This window comes from Chinchilla lanigera, unplaced genomic scaffold (genome assembly GCF_000276665.1).
Source record: "Chinchilla lanigera isolate Chin_1 unplaced genomic scaffold, ChiLan1.0 scaffold00043, whole genome shotgun sequence".
In the NCBI taxonomy this organism is placed as follows: Eukaryota; Metazoa; Chordata; class Mammalia; order Rodentia; family Chinchillidae; genus Chinchilla; species Chinchilla lanigera.
Window position 1 is genome coordinate 11842860 of NW_004955444.1, and position 23818 is coordinate 11866677.

At 36.0% G+C, this 23818-nt stretch overlaps 1 protein-coding gene across 1 annotated transcript in view; it reads left to right on the forward strand.

Annotated features, from left to right (window-relative positions):
- Positions 1 to 23818, forward strand: part of Cpa6 (carboxypeptidase A6) — a 297452-nt gene that overhangs the window by 218018 nt on the left and 55616 nt on the right. The window contains exons 5-6 of the mRNA XM_005392121.2: positions 535 to 636; positions 2811 to 2915. Of these exons, the coding sequence (XP_005392178.1) occupies positions 535 to 636; positions 2811 to 2915 (207 nt within the window). The remainder of the gene's footprint in view (positions 1 to 534; positions 637 to 2810; positions 2916 to 23818) is intronic.

Here is a 23818-nt window from a genome sequence, read left to right on the forward strand (position 1 = left end):
ATGCAAATGGATCACTGTAGCTAGAGGAATTATTCAGGGTATGCCCTCCAACTTGGGCTCAAAATAACCTTTAAGTGCAAAAGATAATGTCTTTCTTTAATGTGTTTTATTCAGTGGCAAATTATAATACACAGAACTTTAACAATACTTTCATATAATTTGAGAGTTTTCCTGAAAGTTATATTTCTTTTCCTCTAACTACTTGTGTGAAAAATGGAAATAAATTCTCATTTTCAAAAAGAAACCAGACACATCCATTTTCTATAAAAAACTGTCATTAAGACATTAATGACATATGGGAGAGGTTATGCATTAAAGAAGGAAGAATATAAAGACAAACTACTACATGTAAAGGCAAAAAATAAAGTGTAATTTTATGTCTCCCAAAGAAAAAATAGAGAAAGTTGTTCCATTTTATACTTCATGTATATTTCCCGAAGTTGGAGACTTATTGTTGTCCTGTTACCTTTCATTCTCTAATATTTCTGCTATTGTGAGAGAGTATAACATAGTTTTTATTTATCTACTTTATAGATTCAGAGTTGGATGCATTATCTCAATAAAACTCATTCAGGCCTCATTCACATGTTCTCCATTGGAAGATCATATGAAGGAAGATCTCTCTTTATTTTAAAGGTAAAAGAAGAAACTGTTAAGCAAATATAAAATGTTTGCCCAACATTTATCTTTTTCAACTGTAACTTACAGGGAAAAAATGCAATGATCTTTCATAGTCTCCTGTAGCATCTCATAATTTAAGGGGAAAAAAAATCCCTCCACTTTTGAAGCCATATTTTATTTTTGCTATTTACTATTCCAGAGAATATTATTTCTTATATATCTATATAGTTATTGATTCAAACTATTTGCAAGTTGATGCTACCTAAGACAACCCAAGACAAAGCTATACACATGCTTAAGAAGGCATGCATTATCCCCCTGCCTTAATACTGCATTCTCTTCCAGCTACTGACCTATAGTTTTCCACCTGTCCTTAGCCAAATAGGTAAGAATATTCACCTATAGTTCAGCATCTCTATTTGCCTACTTCCTCTTCAGAATTTGACTCTTGTGCTCACAACTTCTTTAAAACTTCCCTTGGAAGGTCAGTGCTGACACCTAGTTGATTCTACTCCTATCTCTTTGACCATTTCTTCACGTCTCATTCACTGGCTCCTCTTTCTGTGTCCTTTCCTTAGGTTCTGGTTATCTTCAGGACTCTACCCTTGGCTCTGTTTTTCCTCCATACACCCTATCTAAATGGCTACCTCTGTTCCATATTATCAGTAGTCATCCCAGAATTTTCTGCCTATTCAGTTGAGCCCCCTCCCTGGAGCTTTAAATTCATACAGCATTGTCTACTTGACACTCTCACCTGGATATTCACAAAACCTCAGACTCAGAGTTGCACAACAAATATGATCTGAAGGTCTCCTCCTTTATTATAAGCACTCACTTCAAATGTACTTCCCAAAGCTGACAATTCTTTGGAACTCCCAACTCCCAACTTTTCACACATCCTTGCTGCTACTGCTCCAGTTTCTCTCTACCTGTGTTCCCTGGACTATTGCAACAGTAGCTTCAGTACTGAAATTCTGTTTGAGTCTCCATCCTTGAGGAAAAAACAGAATGCACGAGAAGCTGAACACAGAGCAAAGAACACATGAAGCCCCAGCATACGATGTAAAAGAGATGAAAATGCATCCTAAATTCCATCCGAGGATTCTGCATGTAGATGTGCATCCTTGACAGTCTTATACTCTAACCTATCCTCTACACTGCTGTTAGTGTGAGCTCTCTAACACAAGCATGCAGGCACATGCATGCACAGAAGCTGGAACTTGTTTTCTGCTCTTTGTTCAGCTTCCTGTGCTGTTCTTTCCTCAAACAACAGAAGCAGTTCCTCAAATACAGTATCACTTCCAAGCTTAAGATAACTTCCTCCAACTTGTCTACTAGGGAAGCTTCCAGTCTTGTTCAAGTACCCTGCTAAAAAAAACCTTCTTTTACTCAACAAGAAAATTTAACATTACATCTCTTGCTAAGGTAATTTATGGTTATTCACATCATAAATGTTGATTGAATGTTTACCTGTCTGCCCTCCCCATCAGGCTACAGTCTTTGTCTTTCATCTTTGGCTCTCCAGGGCTGAGCCCAATGTCTCACATTAAAAAGGATTTCCAGAAGTGTTAGTTGAGAATTAATGAAGGGATGAAAACTAGATTCTCTATTAATACAATGCGAAGAGCTACCTCTAAGATTAGAAACCAGATTAGAAGTAATGCTGATGTAGTAGGATTTTTTTAACCTACCACTTGATGCTATATATCAAGTTGTTTTGTTTGCATTTTGTGATTTAATAAATTTTGACTTTATCCACTAATAAAATATAGCTATTCCTTAAAAAATTATTCCTTGGGGACATTTCTGATTCTCTGAGAGGAAAAAGACAGGCAAATAGAAACAGAGACAAGAAAGAAGTGAAGAAAGGAGAAAGGAAGGAAAAATTTGACTTTTGATTTAAGAGTCATGTACTGTATCACAATGAAAAAGCAACCCTCATTTAGGATTACCCTTCTGCTTGTGTATCCTCTAGTTCTATTGTAATTAAGGCAACAAGTTTATTTTTCCTGCATAAACAAGCCTGGATCTTCAAAGTAGATAAGATATCTCTTTATCTTTTTATCTTTATCTTGTTAGTTAATGAACAAAACTACAGTGAAAAATTAGGCTAAAATCTCCTTAAATTATGCTGGTCAGTGAATCCAACAAAAGCCTGTGTTGGTTATTATGAATACTCTTGTTTTCAGCTGGGCAGGAGATCACGAGCCTACAAAAGAGCTGTCTGGATAGACTGTGGTGTTCATGCCAGAGAATGGATTGGGCCTGCCTTTTGTCAGTGGTTTGTAAGAGAAGTAAGTTAAACCCTTCATGCAGTGTCCATTTCAGCTAACCGGTAGTTCCATTTGTTTTTATTCTGCCCAAGGAACAAAGTGCGAATTTGAAGCCAGTGATACCTAATTGAATGATAACAACACCTTGATTGTGTTGGCTGCTTTCGTGTTCATGAAGACTTCCAAAATTGTGGTTCAACTTATCTTCACTTCTGCCCTTCAAAGCTGGCTTTATCAGCTCTATTTGAAAAAAAGATGAGGTTCAGAGCCTTTATGAATTTGTAACAAATTAGGAAATAGCCACGGGACTAGATACATGGCAGAAGGCTAAAAATACAAATTGTGGCATTCTAATTTCCTTAATAGTATACGCAATTCAGAAAGTTCTATAACGTCCTCCTCCGAGTGATCTCACATATGCTATAACTGTGAAGAGATGAACAAATGGCTGTAGTATGTCCTCCTATAAATGTATAATTTGGAAACCAAAAGATCTTTAGCATTTGTGGATTTAACATTCTCAATTTCAGTTTTCTTTTGGCAACCTGTTGATGACTCATAGTGACTTCTCGTTTTCTAAACTTTTTTTTGAATCAAGTGTCCTTGGAGCTAGGTTTTTAAGAGGGGTCCTTATCCTAAGAGTGAGCTCACGTTATGGACCAATACCTTAGTATGTTCTGATTATTTTCTATATGCTTTCAGGAATGTAATGGATTTTATGATTTTATTTGGTTTGGTTTTAACCTTGACTTATAGTTTTGGAAACAAAACAACAGCAAAAAGTTTTAAAAGAAAAATAGCCACTAGTTCTAGTAATGAAAGTGAAGGAGTATAAGGCAGTGAAGGTTTTTGAGCCAGAAGAATAACCCTACACATTTTTTAAATCTTATGCTTACAGAGAACAATTAAATATAATATATTTCAATTATATTTAACTGGGTTGTATGGGAGAATTATGTGCTGTAGTGGGATTTGTGACTTAAAGAACTCCTATGTCTTAGAAAATATACTTCACAAGTGTTAAAATGTACTAAATTTGTGTCTTACTTATTTTCTCCTTGCTGAGACAAAACACCCAGCACCCAAAGATAAAGGAGGGGAGATTATATTTAGTTCACCATTTGTAGAGGCTTTAGATAACAGATGGCTGGCTCCAAGGCAGTGTGGCACAGCAGAGGGACATCGTAGAGAAGAAACAACTCATGCCAGGCAGAAGGCAGCAAGTAACAAGCAGCGACCCTCTTTCTGTTCCTTATATCCTCTCCAGACTACCAGCTTAGAGCAGGTAGCACTTACACCCAGAGTGGGGCAGTGCTAATTCTAACATCACACCATGAATCAATACCAGCATCACATCCTTGATCCCAGCATCACACATCATAGATCCCACCACCTCCAAAAAACTCCACCTATGAGCACATGAAGTTTTGGAGGGACATCTAGATATAAGCCATAATAATTTCCAAAGTCTCTCTCTGTCACCACAAAAATATTCTTAATTTTGTGAGTATCATATAAGAAAATTTTCAGTTTAGAATACTGAGTAATCACATTCTCCGAAAACACCATTTCATCCCGCTAAAGACAAATGCAAAATCTGTAAAGAAATTGTTAATTCTATTGTATCGAATATTCAATGGATACATAGCAATGTAACATCTACTATTTCTAATTTTAGGGAGAAAAATAAAACAAACAGTTAAGTAGAAAACATCTGTTGCTTACTGTAATGATCAATTTTTCATCACAGGACCAAAATACCCAATATACACAACCTAAAGGAAGAGAGAATTAACTTGTCTTAGGAGATTTCAGTCCAGGATCAGCTGGCTCCAAATCAGGAACATCATGGCAGAAGGGCACAGTGGAGCAGAGCTCCCCACTTTGTGGTGGATGGGAATCAGGGTAGGAAACAGCACTCAAGAGTAATGGTCCAGGGACCAGATATAGTACCCGAGGTAATACCAGGACCCACCTAGTTAGCAATCTCATTGAATTATCATGCTTATAGAATATAAGGTCTTCGGTATTATTAAAGGGCATAAGAATATATCTCTTAGAAATTCTAGCTAAAGTTTTACTTCACCCCCGATATATGCAATCTCATCTTTATAACATCTAAATTTACCTTGTTTATGAAGTTACCATCAGTCTTATTCCTGTACCAACTCCAAGGGTAGAGACTCTGTCTATCATGTTCACTGACAAATGCTTAGCATATAACAATACCTGGCACTTAAGAGGTATTCAACTATTTATTAATGAATAGGAAATATAACAATCCAGTAGTAATGATGTGGAAAGATTTCTGGGCAATGATTTGTCAAATCGACTCATAGAATATATGGTACCACCCAGGCTTTTGCAAAGCACAATGTGTATAGCCGTATATAGTAGCCCTGTAACCTGAGCTAAATTTCCCAAGAAAAGAAGAATGCAATGTAATCAAAAGAAAGGAAGGGACATGTACAGTGACTTTTACCTGAGACCGGCTGATTTTGGATCACAAGCAAGAAGCATCAGTCAGACTTCAGTCAGCATAGGTGAGGCTTTTCTGAGCTGGCTAGATATAGAGTGTGTGATACTGGGATTAAGGGTGTATAGTACTAAATTAGTCCACTGATTGGAATTAGCATAGCTGGAGGTGGCTAAATGTATTTACTGAAGACAAAAGCCCCACCCTCAGTGTGGGTGGCATCACCCAAAAGGTTTGCAGCCTGTTTGACATAAAAGGTAAAGGAAAGCTTGCTGCTGCTGCTGCTGCTGCTGCTGCTGCTGCTGCTGCTCCTTGCTGCTCCTTGCTGCTCCTTGCTGCTCACTGCCTTCTGCTTCCCATACCATGGTATGTTTTTCTCCTGCGATGCCCCATGCCATGTTGCTGTGCCTTGGGACCAGCCAACTATAGACTGAAACCTCTAAAACCTATGAGCTGAAATAAACTTTTCCTTCTTTAATTTTGGGTGTTGAGTGTTTTGTCTGTTAATGAGAAGACACCGGGGGTGTAGCTTCGGTGTATTATCCATGAGGCCCTAGGTTCAATCCCTGGTATTATTTTTAAGGCATCAGTTAGAATTAGGCTCCATTTCCACAAGGACATAAGGAGAGGCTTATCCCTCCTTTCTCCTCCACAGGCTGTCTTCCATGAAGATGAGTCAAGCCACTTCTCTCCTCCTGTACCCTCCACACCCCTCTTTCACTCTACCTGATTGTGGTTGCCACTTGCCTCTCCACTTTACCACTTAAATTTCCCATCTGGGTTAAGCCAGAAACCAGAAATAGAAAAATGGAAACCTGAAGGTCACTTACCCCAATGTCTTTGTAAAGCAATGCGGCTGCCACAGTATGACAGCCATGTGGTAGCAGTGACCAGAGGAAGTCAATATTTACCCATTACAGCCTTGTAATAAAAAGTTTTCATCTGGTTTTGAACCCTCCCTTTCCATTGGTGGAATTATTGAGGTGAGGAGAATAGGAATACCAAAGATTTAAATACCTTAAAGCAGCCAAGAATTGGTATATCATCTCTTTCACACCCACTCAGTTCCTTAGTTAAGTCCTCCATCTTCCAAGTGTAGCTCATCCCGGAGGGGCTCCATACCACAGGATCACCTTCCCTCTTATCCAGAAGTCCTATGTCTGGCTCTGAGCTCTCATCTTCTCTGTTTTCCATGTCCCCTCTGGGAACATCAGGGAACTTCTGCCCACTTGGAGCCCAGGAGACTATAGGATGCCATATCTACACTGCACCCAGCTGACACATGCTATGAATGCTTGCTGTATTTATCTTCTTTTAGGCTCATAAGAATTATATGAGTAGAGATCTTTTTCTACATTTTTACCTCAATCTGTCCGTGGTTCTTGTCATCTCTCATTTCCCTTAGAGTTTCAGCCTCAAGAAAAAGGACTGCATCAGAAAACAAAAAAATATGGCTTCTTGCTGACTCTTTCTCTATTTATTGAGTGCATTTTCCCGACACTCAACAATGTAAAACAAGAAATATTTATTATTTCAGTTTCTGTGGGTCAGCAATCCAGATGCAACTCAGCTGGTGCCTCTGACCTAGGGTCTCTCACAAGGCTACAGACAAAATGCTCAGTTGGAGCTTCAATCATGAAGACATGTGGCATGAGAAAGAATTGGGCTTTCAAGCTCACTTATGTGGCTGGTGTTAGTTGCTGTCATGTGGTCCTCTCCCTAGGCAGCTTAAATCAAGGCACCTGGCTTCACACGAGTGAAGGAGAAAACAAGAGAAAGCAGCCCCAAGAGCTCTCTGTAATCTAGTCTCAGAAGTGACTCTTATCATTTTTGTCATGTTCTGCCATTAGAATTTAATCACTAGCTCCAGGTCATACTCTAAAGCATTGGTGGAAAACCTATGGCACGCATGCTACAGCCAGCTGTTTGTTAAAATCGAAAGTTCTAAAAGGTTCACCATCGCTGCTCTAGAGGAAGGGATTAAATACAAAAAGAGAGAAATCATTTGGGACCACCTTTGAGGCTGCCTACCACACTTCAATGGGCTTTTCCCATAGTCACAACTATAATGTTTGCATCCTTACTCAAATGTGAACTGGAAGAACCTTATCAACCCTTCTAAAATATCGATAAAGCAGCAGGTTGCATAGGGATTATATGAGCACAGAAGTCTGACAACTCTGCATTGGAATGCCACCTCTGTCTCTTACTAACCATGTGATCTTGGTGGGAAACTGCTCAACCTCTTTGAGCCTCAGTAAAATAAGAACATGTAATGCACTAGGTTATTGGCAGGACTGAATGATATAATAATATAAAAGACTTAAGAGAATGTTTAGCGTATAATGAGCACTTAAATAAATGAGCTCTTCTACTAACATCAGCAAATTGATATTTTTAAATAACTCATGCAAAAATAACAATAAAAAGGAAACCAACAAGATTATAAAATAACAATGCTATCAAAAATGATCTAATAAATATTTATAGCACATCCCCCCCAACAACAGTAGCATGTATTATTTCCCCTGCCAATTAAACATCTACCTAAGAAAAACCATTTACTAAGCCAGAAAAACAGATTTCAACAAATATAATTAAAATCGTACAGACTGTTCTCTATCCACAGTGAAAGCAAACTGGAAATCAGCAGCAGAAACATAATTGATTTTATGTTTTCTCTCTCCAAGTCCATACTGCTCTGATTTATGAGTAGTCATCCACACAAATTTCATATTTGGGGAATAAGGGTGGAAATGGAAAAATGTAAGCACTTGGAAATTAAACTCTTCTACATAATCTATGAGTCAAATATAAAATTTCACGGGAAATTTAAAAATACATTGAACTGGTTGATAATAAAAATATAATCAAAATTTGTGGGGCATGGCTAATACAATGCTGAGAAAGACTACATGCATGCATTAGACAAAAAAAAAACTTCTCCAAACAACAATCAAAGCTTTAAAACATGGAAAATAAACCAAAAGCAAGCAAAGGGAATGCAGTAACATAAATAAGAGCAGAAATTCCTGAAATTGAAAATAGAATAACATTTTAAAAACATCAATGAAACAAAAAGCTAGTCCTTTTAAACTATAAAGAGAATTGGCAGATATCTAGAAGGAGAGTCAAAGAAACACAGAAGATGCAAATTAGCAAACTCAGTAATGAAACAGAGACTATCACTACAGACCCTGCAGGTGTCAAAGGAATACTAAGGAGATATTATTAATAACTCTACACATTTGAAGCGACAACTTAGACAAAAGGGATCAATTAGTTGGAAAACAGAAATTACAAAATAGTTTCAATAGCTCAATAACTATTAATAATATTAGATTCATTATTTTTAACTTCCCAAAGAAGGAAATATCAAGGCCTACTTTTTCACTGGAGAATTCTACCAAATGTTTAAAAGAGAACATCAATTTACCACTCCTTCTAAGAAAATGGATGAAAAACACTTCCAGACTTTTATGAAGCTTGTACCAAACCCAGATAAAGACAGTACAATAAGAAAGCTACATATCAATATCTTTCATGAGATAAAGAAACTCTTAAAATGTTAGCAAATAGAATTTATAAATGTATTTTTAAAATGCTCCATGACCAAAGGGGTTTTTTCTGGGGATACAAGCCAGTTCAATGTCAAAAGTTGATAAAATTCACTATGTGAACAACCAAAGAAGAATAATCATGTAATCTTGTCAAGTGTTGCAAAGAAAGTATTTGACAAAATTTAACATACATTGATGACATAAACTCACAAAAATTGGAATACAGGAAATTTTTTTTCACTTTATAAAGAATATCTACAAAAACATACAGCAAACATTATACTTAATAGTGAACAGCTGAATACCTTCTCCCTAAACTCAGGGATGAGACAAGAATATACACACCCATCTCTCTTAGTTAACATACTACTAAAAGTTCTAGTAAGTGCAGTCAAGTAAAAAAAATAAATTAATAAAAGATGTATGGAGTGGAAAGAGATATAATTACCCTCATTTACAGAAGATGTACCATTCTACATAGAAGATCCCAAAATATTTACAGAAAAAGAATCTGTAGAATTACTAAGTTCAGTGGGAAGATGGCAGAGTGGTAAGCAGCAGAGAAAAAGCCTCTCTGAGATTTGGTGTCCAGACACTGGAACACAGCAATGCAAGGAAGACCAGAAGGAGGGAAGGGGGTCCCCTGGACCCAGCAAGGATCAGAAATGAGAAATGAAGCCTATGGGGAGAGTGAAGACAGAAACTTCAATGATGAAGTGGCCAGCAGTGCCTTCTCCTTGTATTGGGATTCACTGTGTTGGAGGCGTGATTCAAACCTGCAAACACACAGTGACTGCTGGCGAACCCAGAGGCCTCCACAGAGACTTGGCAGTGCAATGGAACAGTGGACACCATGGATTACACTGACTGGTGAGTGGCGTGGATTCTCCCATCCAGCTGGAGAAGGTGATTGGCCAGGAGCCATATTGGAGAGGAGACAACTGAGCTCAGAACTCAAAAGTGCTGGCTCAATCTAGTGGCTCCAGCTGAGTTCAAACTCACAGAAGGTGGGCTAATTGCTACTGGCTGAATGAGTTTGGATCCAGCCTCAGGGTCAGAAACCAGCCAGAACTTCAGGGGAAGTAAATGTGCAGGCTCACTGAGATTGTCCACTACCCTACCATAAATCAACTGCTGGCTTGCTGGGATAAAATTAACATGGATTTGAATTCTCTCCATACATTGTCTACCAGTGACAAAACGTCCACTTCAAGTTGTGTCTCTGCTATTTCTCTCCCTCTCCCTCCCTCTCTCCTTGCTTCTTGGGGGCAGCTTCTTCAAATTAGGACAACACTGAGATTCCATCTCACCCCAGAAAGAATGGCTATCATCAAGAAATCAACCAATAACAAATGTTGGCAAAGGTGTGGGGTGAAAGGAACTCTTCTCCACTGTTGGTGGGAGTGTAGACTGGCGCAACCATTGTGGAAATCAATATGGAGATTCTTCGGTAAACTAGGATTAGAGGTCCCATTCAACCTAGCTATTCCCCTCCTGGGTATTTTTCCAAAAGAACCGAAAACATCATACCACAGCGATATATGTGCACCCATGTTTATAGCAGCGCAATTTCTAATAGCTAAATCTTAGAAACAATCCAAATGTCCATCAACTAAGGATTGGATAAAAAAGATATGGTATTTTTATACAATGGAGTGTTACTCAGCTATAAAGAAAGATAAATTAGAAGCTTTTATAGGTAAATGGATGCAACTAGAGACCATATTCATAAGTGAAATAAATCAGACTCACATGTATAAACATCGCATTGCCCCCCTACTATAAGAACCTGAAAGAGCAAATAAAATCTGAAGGGTACAACAGATATTGTGAAAGGGAAAGAAACTGCTCAAATACGAAAGAGCAACTGGGATGAAGGAGGGGAGAGGAAGAAGAAAGAAGGAAGAGAAAGTATACATATGTATGTACACAAGATAGCTAAGATAATTGTACTACTAATTTCTTTAGTTTATTGAAAGGAACAGTTAGTGTGTAATTGTTTGATCAATCTTACATGCCTATATCTGGTTATCTGAGCAAACATTCTGAAGATAGAATTATGTAATATAAAAACCATTGTTAATATCTTATCACCTTGCTTTGAAATTCTGTATCATTTTATTGTTTCTAGATTGTTTTGCTTATGTATTTGTTTTTGTCATGTAGGTTTTTTTTTCTCTCTTTAAAATGAAAAACAAAATTATATGTATATACAAGGAGAGCTGGGATAGGTGTATGGCTGATGTCTGTGGTTTCTTGAAAGGCACAGCTAATGCTTAAAATTTTCTTTTCTCTTGACCAATTTTGCATGCTTGTATCTGGTAATCAAAATGACTGATTTGAAGACAACAATACGAAGTATAAGAATCATTGTTGAATTCCTACCATCTTGTATGGTGAAGCTCTGTATCGTTTCCAATTTTGTTTTTTATTACTTGTCATTGTCTTTGATTGTTTGACCAATCTTGCATTCTTACATCTAGTGGACTGGGCAACTTTGTTGAAGATAACAGTATGTAGTGTAGCAACCATTGTTAATTCCTATCATTTTATTTTGAGGTCCTGTATTGTTTTTGTTGTTTCTGTGTTGTTCTTGTATTTGTCTTCATTGTTGTTGTTTTGTTAGGATTTTTCCCTTTAAAATAAAAAAAGTAAGGTGGCTGAGTGTGTTTGTAGTTGCACCTGTATCTCTAGTCTGTCCATTGACCCTAAGGTCTGTTTTTTTGCCAATACCATGCTGATTTTATCACAGTAGCTTTGTAGTATCATTTCAAGTCAGGGATTGTGATGCCTCCTGCCTTGCCTTTGTTGCCCAGGATTGCTTTTGTTATTCTGGGTCTCTTCTGGTTCCATATGAATTTTAGGAATGTTTTCTCTAAATTTGTGACGTATACTAATGGTATTTTCATCAGGATTACATTGACTATATAAAAATTATGGGAGTGTGACTATTTTCATAATGTTGGTTTTTCCTATCCATAAGCAGGAGCAGGTTTTTCCTATCCATTTTCAGAAATCCTCTTTGATCTGCTTTTGCAGAGTACTGTAGTTTTCACTGTACAGATCTTTTACTTTGTTAGACTGATTCCTAAATATTTTAATTTTTTGGATGCTATTGTGAAAGGTATGGTTTCCTTAATTTCTCTCTCAGTGTGTTTGTTGCTTGTGTGTAAGAATGCTACTGATTTTTGAGTGTTGACTTTCAGTAGCTGTGCTACTGAATTTGTTTATTAATTGTAGGTGTCTTTTGGTGGAGTTTTTGAGGTTTTCCATGTAAAGTATCATGTCATCTGGGAATAATGATAATTTCACTTTTCCCTTTCCTATTCTTATTCCTTTTATTTCTCTCTTGTCTAATTGCTCTGGCTAATGTTGCCAGAACTTTGTTGAATAGGAGTGGTAACAGTAGACATCCTCATCTTCTTCCTGATTTTAAAGTGAAAGCTTTCAGTTTTTGTCCTTTTGATATAATGTTGGCTGTTGGTTTGTCATAAATGGCTTTTTATCAAATTGAGGTAAAGTACATCTATTCCAATTTTCTGTAGGGTTTTATCATGAATGAGTGTTGGACTTTATCAAAAGCTTTTTCTGCATCTACTGAGATGATCATATGATTCTTGTCTGTGGCTCTGTTGATATGGTGTATTACATTTATTGATTTGCATATATTGAACCATCTCTGTATTACTGGGATGAATCCCACTTGGTCGTGGTGTATAATCTTCTTGATGATTTGCTTCATGCTATTAGCTAGTATTTTATTAAGAATTTTTGCATCTATCTTCATGAGGGAGTTTGGATCATAGTTTTCTTCTTTGATTGGGTCTTTGTCTGGTTTTAGTATCAATGTAATACTTGCCTCCAGGAGTGAGTTAGGAAGAATTCCTTCCCTTTTAAATTCAAGAGTTTGAGAAGAATTGGCATTAAGTCTTCGCTGAATTTCTTGTAGAATTCAGCTGTGAATCCATCAGGACCTGGGCTTTTCTTTGTTTGTAGTTTTTAATCACATCTTCAATTTCATTGACTGATATTGAGTTATTTAGGATTTTTATATCTTCTTGATTCAACTTTGGTAATTCATATGTATCTAGGAATCTGTCCATTTCTTCTGTGTTTTCCATCCTATGGGAATAAAGATTTTCAAAGTAAGTATTGATGATCTTCTGAATTTCTATAGGATCTGTAGTGATTTCACCCTTTTCATTCCTTATTGCATGAATTTGAGTTTTTTCTTTCTTTTTTCGATAAGGTTGGCTAGGGTTTTATCAATTTTATTTATTCTTTCAAAGAACCAACTCTTTGATTCATTAATTCTTTCCCCTTGTTCTGTGTGGGGTGGAGGTCTGAGATTGCATTTTGCTCCTTTGTTTTGTCATTTTTGAAGCTCCCTAGGTTTCCTGAGACTCAGGGTCACTCCCATGATGATGGCGGGAGGCAGGGCATGCAATCTCACCCCTCCTGGGAAGCTCACCAAAGCTCCCTATGTTTCCTGGGACTCAGGGTTGTTCCTGAAATGGTGGCATTGGGCAGAGCATGGCATCTCACCCCACCCAGGCAACTGATTAAGGCTTCCTAAGTTTCCAGGGACTCAGGGTCATTCCTGCAATGGCAGCAGGACGTGGAGTGCAGGGTCTCACCCCCACTCCCAGGCTACTCAGTGAGGCTTCCTATCAGATGTGGCTTTTTAATACTATTAAATACTACTCAGCCAGAAAGAAGGATCTTTGAGTCATTTATAGCTAAATAGATGCACCTAGAGACCATACTCTTAAGTGAAATAAATTGGACACACATGTATAAATATTGCTCTGTTTCTCTGATGTGAGAAGTGGAAAGTGTAAATAAGAAGCAAAAGAAATAATAGATACTATGAAATAGGAAGAAATTCTTCAAATGGAAAGAGGAACTGGGGGATGAGGGAAAAAAATATAAAATGGCTGTGAAGCTTTGTAAATACGGACAGAAAGAAGAGTTTAAAGGAGGGGAGAGGAGTGGGGGGAAAGGGAAGTACTAAGATATATCATGTTCAGGTACAAGTTTCCTATAATGAATGTGATCATTTTGTATATCTAAATTTCCCCAATAAACTTAACTAAAATTAATAATAATAATAATAATGATAACCACTGTTGATGAGGATATGGGGGGAAATGAACCCTTTTGTACTGTTGCTGGGAATGTAAATTAGTACAACCATTAGGGAAATCAGTATGGAGATTCCTCAAAAAAGTGAAAGTAGAAATTCCACGCAACCTAGACACCCCTTATAGGTATCATCCAAGAAGAGTTAATGATGTCATATTGCAGTGATGCTTGCATATCTATGTTTATAACAGCACAACTCATAATAGCTAAATCTTGGGAAAAGTCCATTTGTCCATCAACAGATCAATGGATAAAGAACATGTGGCATTTACACCCAACAGAGAATTACTACTTGAGTCATTTGTAGGAAAATGGATCCAGCTAGAGACCATAATAATAAATGAAGTAAATCAGACACAAAAGGTGAATATCACATGGTTTCTCTTATGTGAGAAACACTAAATATAAATAAAGAGCAGAATAAAAGATAATAGAAAAAGGGAGACAGGTCTTTTGTAAAAGGGAAGGTGACCAAGAAATGGAGGGAGAAGAGGGAGTCCGGGGGGGTGAAAAAGAGAATTAAGATGTACTGTATACATGTACCAATCTCCACAAGGAATGTAGTCATTATATACTGCAAACATGTACAAATAAAACCAATTTAAAAGTCAGTTCTCACCAAAGTATTATACAGATTTAACACAATTTGTTTCAAACTTTGAGGAAGATTTTTTGTAGATACAGATGAGATTACTTTATCATTTATATGAGAAGACAAAGGAAGTAGAGAGCTGAAACTATTTTGAAAATAAAGAAGCAAGATTCATTCTACCCAATATCAAACCATGTCAAATACCATAATCAGGAGTATTTAGTATTGGTGAAGGGATAGATGTAGATAAATGGAACAGATTAAAGAACTGAAAAACTGATTCATAAAAATATTCCCAACAGATTTTTGCTAGTGGTACAAAAACAGTTCAGAGAAGGAAAGACAGCCTGTTCAATAAATGGTGCTATAAGTATTGGACACATACAGGCAAAAGAATTCCCAAGTCTCATATTTTAAATAAAAATTAATTCAAAACAGTGCTGGCACTTAAATGAAAAACTATAACACTTTTAAGGAATAAAAGGATAGGAGAACATCTTCAGGACGTAAGGCTAAAAAAAGTCCTTAGACTTCACACTAAAAATATGTTCCATAAAAAGAAAACTTAGCAAATTGCTTATCATCAAACTTAATCAAAATTTAAAAGTTTTGCCTATGAAAGACCTTGTTAAGAGAATGAAAAAGACATGCTACAGACTGAGAGAAAATATATGCAAACCACATATCTAAAAAAGGACTCATATTTGGAACATATAAACTCAAAACTTGACAGTAAAAAAATCAATCTAATTAGAAAATGAGTAAGAGAAATGAGATAGTTCACAAAAATATATATATACATATATATATACAGATGGCAAATAAGCATGTGCAAAAAAGATGTCATTAGGGAAATTCAAATTAAATCCATGATTAGCTATCACTACACAGTTACCAGAATGGCTAAAATTAATTAAATATAGAAATACATATATTTCTATAGATGTATAGGTAAATATACACATCTATGGCTCCCAGACCCTGGGGAGGATGTGGGAAACTAAATCATTCATATATTGTGGGTAAGAATGTAAAATGGTGGAGCTACTCATAAAAACAGTTGGCAATCTCTTTTAAAATTAGACAAGCAACTACCATATGACCCAGCAATTACACTATTGGCATTTATCCTAGAGAAATTAAAACTTCTGTTCACTCAAAAACCTGTACACAAATGTTTATAGAGCTTTATTTATAATAACCAAAAACTGGAAACAACCCAGGTACCTGTCAACAGACAAATACTTAAGCAAACTATAGTACATTCATAGTATGGAAAACCACCCAACAATAAAGAGACAGTATTGATTCATGCAACAACCTGCATGAATCTTGAAAGACTTATGCTGAATGAAAAATCCCATCCCAAGCAGATATGTTTCTATATGGTTTCATTCATGTATTGTTTTTGAAATGATAAAATGATGGAGATGAAGAAAATTTTAATGATTGCTCAGCGGTAAAGAAGGAGGGTGGATGTGGGAGGAAGTGGATGTGGATATTAAAAAGCAGCATGAAGGATCTTTATGAGGATGGAAATGTTCTGTATTCTAACTGTACCAATGCCAATTCTCTAATTATGTTGTTATACTACGGCTTGGCAAGATGTTACCACCGAGAGAACATGGGTAAAGGACAAGTCTTACAGTTACATATGAATCTACATTTGTCTCAAAATTAAAAGTCTGTTATAGAATAATAGCTGGCTTCACAGCCCTGGTTTTCATTCTCTTTGAAACAAAGTGCTATCTTTTTCCTAGAGAAACAGGAGCCCTTCAGTCCTTGCCCTCTCTTCCTTCCTCCAAAATCCTTAACAGAGCCTGTCTCTCCCATGGAAACCAGAAGCACGAAGGCATGACTCTGGCTCCATCTGTTCATCTCTTCTTTGGCCAGCTTGACTATCCCATGTCACGCCCTTGAGAGTCACTTCCATTTTGCCCTCACACAATTTAGCAGGTGAATCCATGGATACTTATTTTGGAAATGCAAAGCTCAGAAAACAGTACAGAAACAAACTACCAAGCTTACATGATACTGAGATGGGCTTAAATCTTTTGTTCTTTTCTTAAAGTGCTTAAATGAATTCATTATTTTAACAAAAAATTGATAATTAGGGGCTGGGGATTTAGCTCAGAGGCACAGCGCCTGCCTGGCAAGCACAACGTCATGAGCTCGATGCCCAATACTGGAAAAAAAAATAACAAAAAAAAAATTGATAATTATTAGGACATACTTTTGAAATGCAAAATACACCACAAAACTTCTGGAAATTAGTATTTTTTTATTTTATTTTAAAGAGAGTAGTACATGAGAAACAACAAAAAAAATAGAACAGTAGCAGCATACCAGTATCACGAACATAAATCAAAGCAAGAACATTCAAAGTGATACAGCATCTCAAGACAAATAAATTCAAATCAACAGTGCTTGTTACATTGCATATTGTTATCCTCAACTACATTGCTCAGATTATCAGATGTAAGAATGAAAGATTGCTCAAAACATTAAAGAGAGTAAGAAAATAATTCTTCAATAAAACATTAAAGATAAAACAGAGTTTCACTAGACAAGGTGGTAGAAGTTCACCATTGTAATTCCATTGCAGACTGTTACCTTCAAATCAGTTGCTCAGACCACCAGACACAAGCATGCAAAGTCGATCAGAACATAACAAATTGTGAGCATTAACTGTTCATTTCAGTACACCATCAGACAACAGCAATAGAGTCACTGCAGCTATTCATATATATATTTATGTTTTGCCTTCCTTCTTTCTTTTCTCTTCTTTCCCTCATCCCAGTCATTCCTTCCTTTGAGCAATGTCTTTTCCTTTCCTATCATCTATTGTACATTTTGATTTTTACCTAGTCTTTCAGGTTCCTACACCAAGGAGACAATATGATGTTTACCCATCTGAGGTCAGATTTAGTTCATTTATGAGTGTGGTCTCTAGTTGCACCCACTTACCTACAAAAGCCTCGAGTTTATCTCTTTTAATAGCTGAGTAATGCTCCATTGTATAAAAATACCACATCTTTTTTGTCCATTCCTCAGTGGATGGGCATCTGGGTTGTTTCCAAGATTTAGCTATAACAAATTGTGCTGCTATAAACATGAGAGCACATATATTGCTGTGGTATGATGAAAATTATTTCATTATTTTCAAAAACATAGAGCCATCACTGTTTTGAATCTGTACTTTTTTCCCATGCTGGTTGTCCATCAAGGGGTCTCACATATGCTAGGCAAGTGCTGTAGCACTGAGCAACACCCAGCTGAGATTTCAGTACTTTCCACCTCTTTCTTTTTCAATATTCCTATTCACACTTTTTTTTTATAATGTAAGCAAAAAAAGAGAAGGATGTAGAGGTACACAGATTATAAAATCTTCCTTTTCTTAATACTTCTCTACCCCAGGTTAGCAAAACCATCACTAATGTTATATTTATGGAATCATGGGGCTTGGGGGCTTGGGGCAGAGCAGCACATAGACATAATGGATTTACAACAGTAATGTGTACTACAGATGCTCCCTTCACCATAAAACCAAAACACAAACATAGAGCTTTAAGAAACACCAGTTTTTGGTAAAATTTTCTTGAATTTGTCATGGGACAGAGCAGTGATACAGATATTAAATTCATCAAGAAAAACCATATAATAGATACATAAGGAAAAGGCAACAGGTAAATACATACAATCTGGAGTTCATCTTTCTGAAAAAGTGAACAGGTATTGTTTATAGGAGAGTAAGAAACATGAACATGAGAGGAAAAGGGGCAGGGAATAAAGAGAAAAAACAGCAAGCAGATCTTTGTAAAGGACATTTACAAAACCTAAAAGTAATGGTCTTTAAAATTAAATAAGATAAAGGAAATTATCATGAAGAAAATAGTTAAAAACAGCATGGCGGTTCTTCACAAACTTAAATGTAGAGTTTTACTATGTGACCCCAAAATTCTATTCTCATATATACTCCCAAGAGAATTGAAAACATATATCCACACAGAAACTTATACATGAATATTCATAGTGATATTATACATAATGCTCATAAGTTCTTCAACAAATAAATGTTTTCCAAGTTTTAATATTTTTAAATATCCAAATAATAGAATAGTATTTGGCCATAAAAAATATTGAAGTACTAATATAAGCTACAATATGGATGAATTTGAAGACTTTGTGCTAAGTGAAGTAAAGCAAACACAGAAGATCATATACTGTATCATTCCACTTATATGAAATGTCCAGACCAGGGAAATCCACAAAAACAGGATAGCGATTTGTGGATGCCTGAGATGGGAAGAGAGATAAATTTCCACCAATTACTACCAGCATCTTTCAGGGGTGATATAAATGTTCTAGAATTAGAGAGTGATGACGGCTATATGACATTGCAAATATCCTAAAACCCATTGATTTATACTTTTAAATGGAAAATTTTATGTTATTACATTATATCTCACTAAAAAAGGAATAGCATGTGGACATAAGCTACAACATGGATGAATCTTAAGTACATGTTAAATGAAATTTGCCAGTTATAGTAGACTGCACATTTAATGATTCTACTTATATGCAATGTCCAAAATAGGGAAATTTATGGAGAGAAATTTCATTAATGGTTGCCTATGGCTGGAGAAAAGGAGAGAATAGGGAAAGACTAATAGTTAAAGGGGTATGATATTTCTTTCATGGATGCTGAAATTGCTAAAAATTATGTAGTGGTGATGGTTACACGACTTTGTGAATATATTAAAGGGCACTGAGTTTTATACTTTAAAAGGATGAATTATAAACTGTGCGAATTGCATCCCAATAAAGCTGTTATTTTAAAAATTAGAATTAGTGTTTCCTTAAAAAGATATCTATCTATATTAATGAGTCCAGTATATTCTTGCTGACCATTTCATTTCCAAAATTCTATATGATGGGGTCAGCAGAAGTATACCTTATATTTGATGATAAATATTTATGTGTAGAATACAGCACAAAATAGTGTGTCTTTGGAGGCTAATTATGCTGCTTGTACTACCTGAGGAATGAAGGTGGATAAAGTAAATTAAGGTATCAGACACAAAATTTGAGGAAGTAGAAGAAAGCTTTGTGGAACAGATGAATCTTAAATTAGGCCTTGCCTGAGAAGTGGGAATTTGATTATGTAGTTTATGAGTGTTTGGAGAAAGGGAAATGACTAATGTTGAGGGCGAAATGATGTGTGTGTGTGTGTGTGTGTGTGTGTGTGTGTGTGTGCGTGTGTACATGTGTGGTTTTTTACTTTAGTCTACCGTCTGTGTGAATAGACTCTAATTCAATATGAAATGGGCTGAAATATTACAGTAAGTGTTAGAAACCAGACGTTGCTGTGGCATTGGATAATAAAAGATAGGAAGGACAGAGGGGATAGAGTGACTGTCAGAAATCTGCTTTCATGAAACTTGATTCTCTGGACAAAAAAGATTGAAATCTTCTTTGATGAAAAGCAAAAGAGATTGAACAAGCTGCCAAAATGAATGAATACCTGATTCACAGGCCTAATTTGGGCAACAGAGAACCAGAAGTAAATTCTAGTGATTATACCCACCATAACAAAGTCTTTTCTAAGTATTTTTTTTGTCTGCATTATATAATCTGAGAAGAGACAGGCAAAAAATAAAAGATTACAGCAATTTGCCACTGAGATCCTGGCATAAATACAGGAAGAGTAATGTTGATACATAGAGTAACCAAGTAATTTTCATCAGCAGCCCATTTTTACCTGTTTTTTTAATTGTGAAAAAGCCATTTTAATTCTTTGTTGCCAGTGCAAATGGAATAGCATTTGCTTCTTAGAATCATCTCCAGCTGAATGAATTTGGACTTTATTCATTGTTGAGATTTTGAAATTGTTGATCTCCAGAATTAAGTATAGCAAGCCATGACTGATGTTTCCTAGCCCAAGATCATGCACAGTACTTAGTTTTTGCCTCAAATAATTCTTTGTTGCTGGGGCAAATTTTACCGGAGTCTTTATTCATATAATGTTCAGAAAGTAACTAAGGGACTATTGATTTGGTTTCCGGGGAAGGAAGACATTGCCAAGCATAAAAGCAAAGGAAGGCATAAAGGAAGTGATTGATTCCCTTGACTACATTAGAATATATTCATAGATTAATGATGGAGGAAGCTATTCATGACATGCTGCTACAACAAATACCAATGCACAACACACACATTATAATTCAGTTTTATAAAATCTGTATCTAAGATATAGATATATATAGATATACAGGAAAAATATTCAAATGCTAAAACAGAATGGGATTATGGGTGATTTTTATTTTCTTCTTTATGATTTCTAAATTGGTCCAAATTATCTGTGTGAAAGATGGTCAAAATAAGATATTTTTAAAATAAATTTGACCCAGACAAAACTAAATATATTTGCTCCATTCGTAAATGAAACTCAATTATGCTTAAATTTAGACTCAGTGATTGAATCTATTTTCCCACTGGCAGACCAAAGACGATACATGGGTTTGTATTCTAATATGATCCTGTTACAGAAAAGCAGCAACTCAGAAAAGAAAAAGAAAACTAACACGTCCTTAGTTTCTTAGGTAAGCCACCAAGTTCGTCTACTGTCTACACAATGTAAAACCTCACCCTTCCAGACCCAGCTTCATTCTACTAGAAAACCACTTTCATTCCATGTTCCTACCCATCTATACTCAGCACCATGGTAATAGCTAATTCTAGGGCCAAATTCTGGAATGTGATTCAAATGTACTGTGGAAATTGTTCCACTCCCCAAAGAATGGAGACCTTTCCCTGAAAGTGTCCATTTCCAAAGAGGTAAGTAGTAATACTTGAAGGTTATGATGAGTTATATGTATAGGACAGAGCTCCAAAGATGGAGCGGTGTTTGTGGGAGAAGTCCTCCAACTGGGAAGACTTTCCAGAATGGAGAGCTCTCTCTCCCAGGGTCCAGGGGCTTCCCAGGGAATACTCCTTTTGGATAATTGTGTCTTCCAGCCCCATTATGTCTTGCTACTTACAAAAGATAAAAAATATCATATAAACCTTCCAAGGTAGGTGTGAAATTCAAAATCTTTAAGAAATACATCATTAAAAATAAATCTTTGAGAAGAAAACTTATATTGCATGTACAACATGTGCCAAAAGCCAGGGGACAATAGCAGAGAGCTAAAAAACCCAGATCAGTATCTAATGAGCTCAGCTGAACAAGCAAATATGTTTTCTTAATTATATACTAATAGAAAACAATATCATAAAAAGTGATATGCATTTTACAAGCTCTCTGACTTTGTTCGCTGTACTCCTGAATAATTACAATATTTTGCTTTCTACTGACCAGTTAGTACTGTTAGTTTCCCATTCTGTCATGCTCTTTCCTTCCCCAACCTTCTCTTTACTCTCCCACATCCTTACTGTATCTCTTTCTCCACTGTTATAACACTTATCTTATACTTATCAAGACCTATAGCAATATTTATTTAGTTTCAATCTAATTAAAATTAAAATCCATTGCCTCTCCTGTACTCCACTATCTCATCACTGAGAGTGTTAAGGCCATTATTTACACGGGTGGTTTTCCCTTTATGCAGTAGTACCAGACTAAAAAATGACCACAAAAGCTAAAGCGGTCCAAAACAATCTTAAAATTCAGGGACAGAAATTGTTTCTTCTGTGACTCTTCACATTTCTTGTCCATCTCTGCATCACCGACAGCATGAAATAAGCTTCTTTTATTTTAAAAATTGGCGCTGGAAAAGTGTCATTCTCTTTTCTTAGTTGGATCAGTATCCAATTATTTTTCCCTAGCACCTGCTGTGTTGTAAAGCACCTCTGAGAGTTCCTTTAATGCGGAGCGTTGCCACCATCATTTCTTCTGGAATATCTTTATTCTTTTCATCACAGCCTTTCTTTGTGTGCATTGGCAGCTTTGTCTGGCTGCATCTCTCGAAGTGAACGTTGACAGCATCAACATTCCCAGTCAACTGTTTGTTCTAAACTCCACTTAGACTGGGGTCAGAATATACCTCCAGTATTATCACTTTTCATTTCTTTGCCACAGTTTCATTTGAGTTTCCCATTCCCTCTTTCTATCATCCACTTTCTACAGGATACCATATGTAGGTTTATCATTATTAAACAAGAGACAACACAGCCATACACTTCACTCTGTGTAAAAAAAACACAGTAGGAAATGCACAAAGACCAATCACCCACTTACAGACTTTTGAGAGAAGGAACAAAACTGGTCACAGACCTTGATGTGCACTTATGATTTATATAGTGCTTTGTAGATTCAAGATCTAGCTATGGCAAGTAAAATCTGCTCTGTTTCTAGAAAGATTGGTGTTATCTAACTAAACTATAACTGTAACTTGTGTATATCAGAACCTTATATATTAGGTCTTCAAAATACCACAAAGCTGGTTCTGGCTTCTTATGAGTACATCCAACTAACCATTGTTAAAAGGCTCTCTTGGTGTAAAACTTCTAGAATTGTGAAATAATTTGACTTAGGAAAAAGAGTACACATTCATCCAATATTATCTTCTTCCTAGTGACACAAAACATTTTAAATATGTAGCTTTTATTAGAAAATATAGATTCTAAAATGTGACACTATTTCTCAGTCTTCATCTGCTCTGAGAGAATAGTCCCTAGATAGTAGTAAGTATAACTTAACTAAGTATGAAAACAACTAGAATTTACAAGATCAGTATTTTCAGTTCTTCATCCTTTATGCACAGAACATATTGTTCATATTGTTTTGGAACTATTACCTAGTTAACCATTTTGTATTTAATGCACATCTTAAAATTTTATACTATGACATAAACTATATTTATAAATTAAGCTCCCCCTCCCTATTTTTATTTCTTTGAAAGTCTCTTTTGCTCTAATTAATTATCCAAGTATTGAATTTTAAATCCTTCCTTTGTATTGAAATGGACCCACTTTGGTACTGAAACATTTTTTCTGTCCTAAATAATTTTACTGCATTCTAGTCCAAAGGAGTATATTTTTTCATTGATAGTGATGGTACCCTTTCCTTTTATCTCTATGGTGACATGCTTAGTTCTTCCAGTGTGCCCTTCATTGATTGTGTGTTTATTATTTTTAAGTTCTATACAGT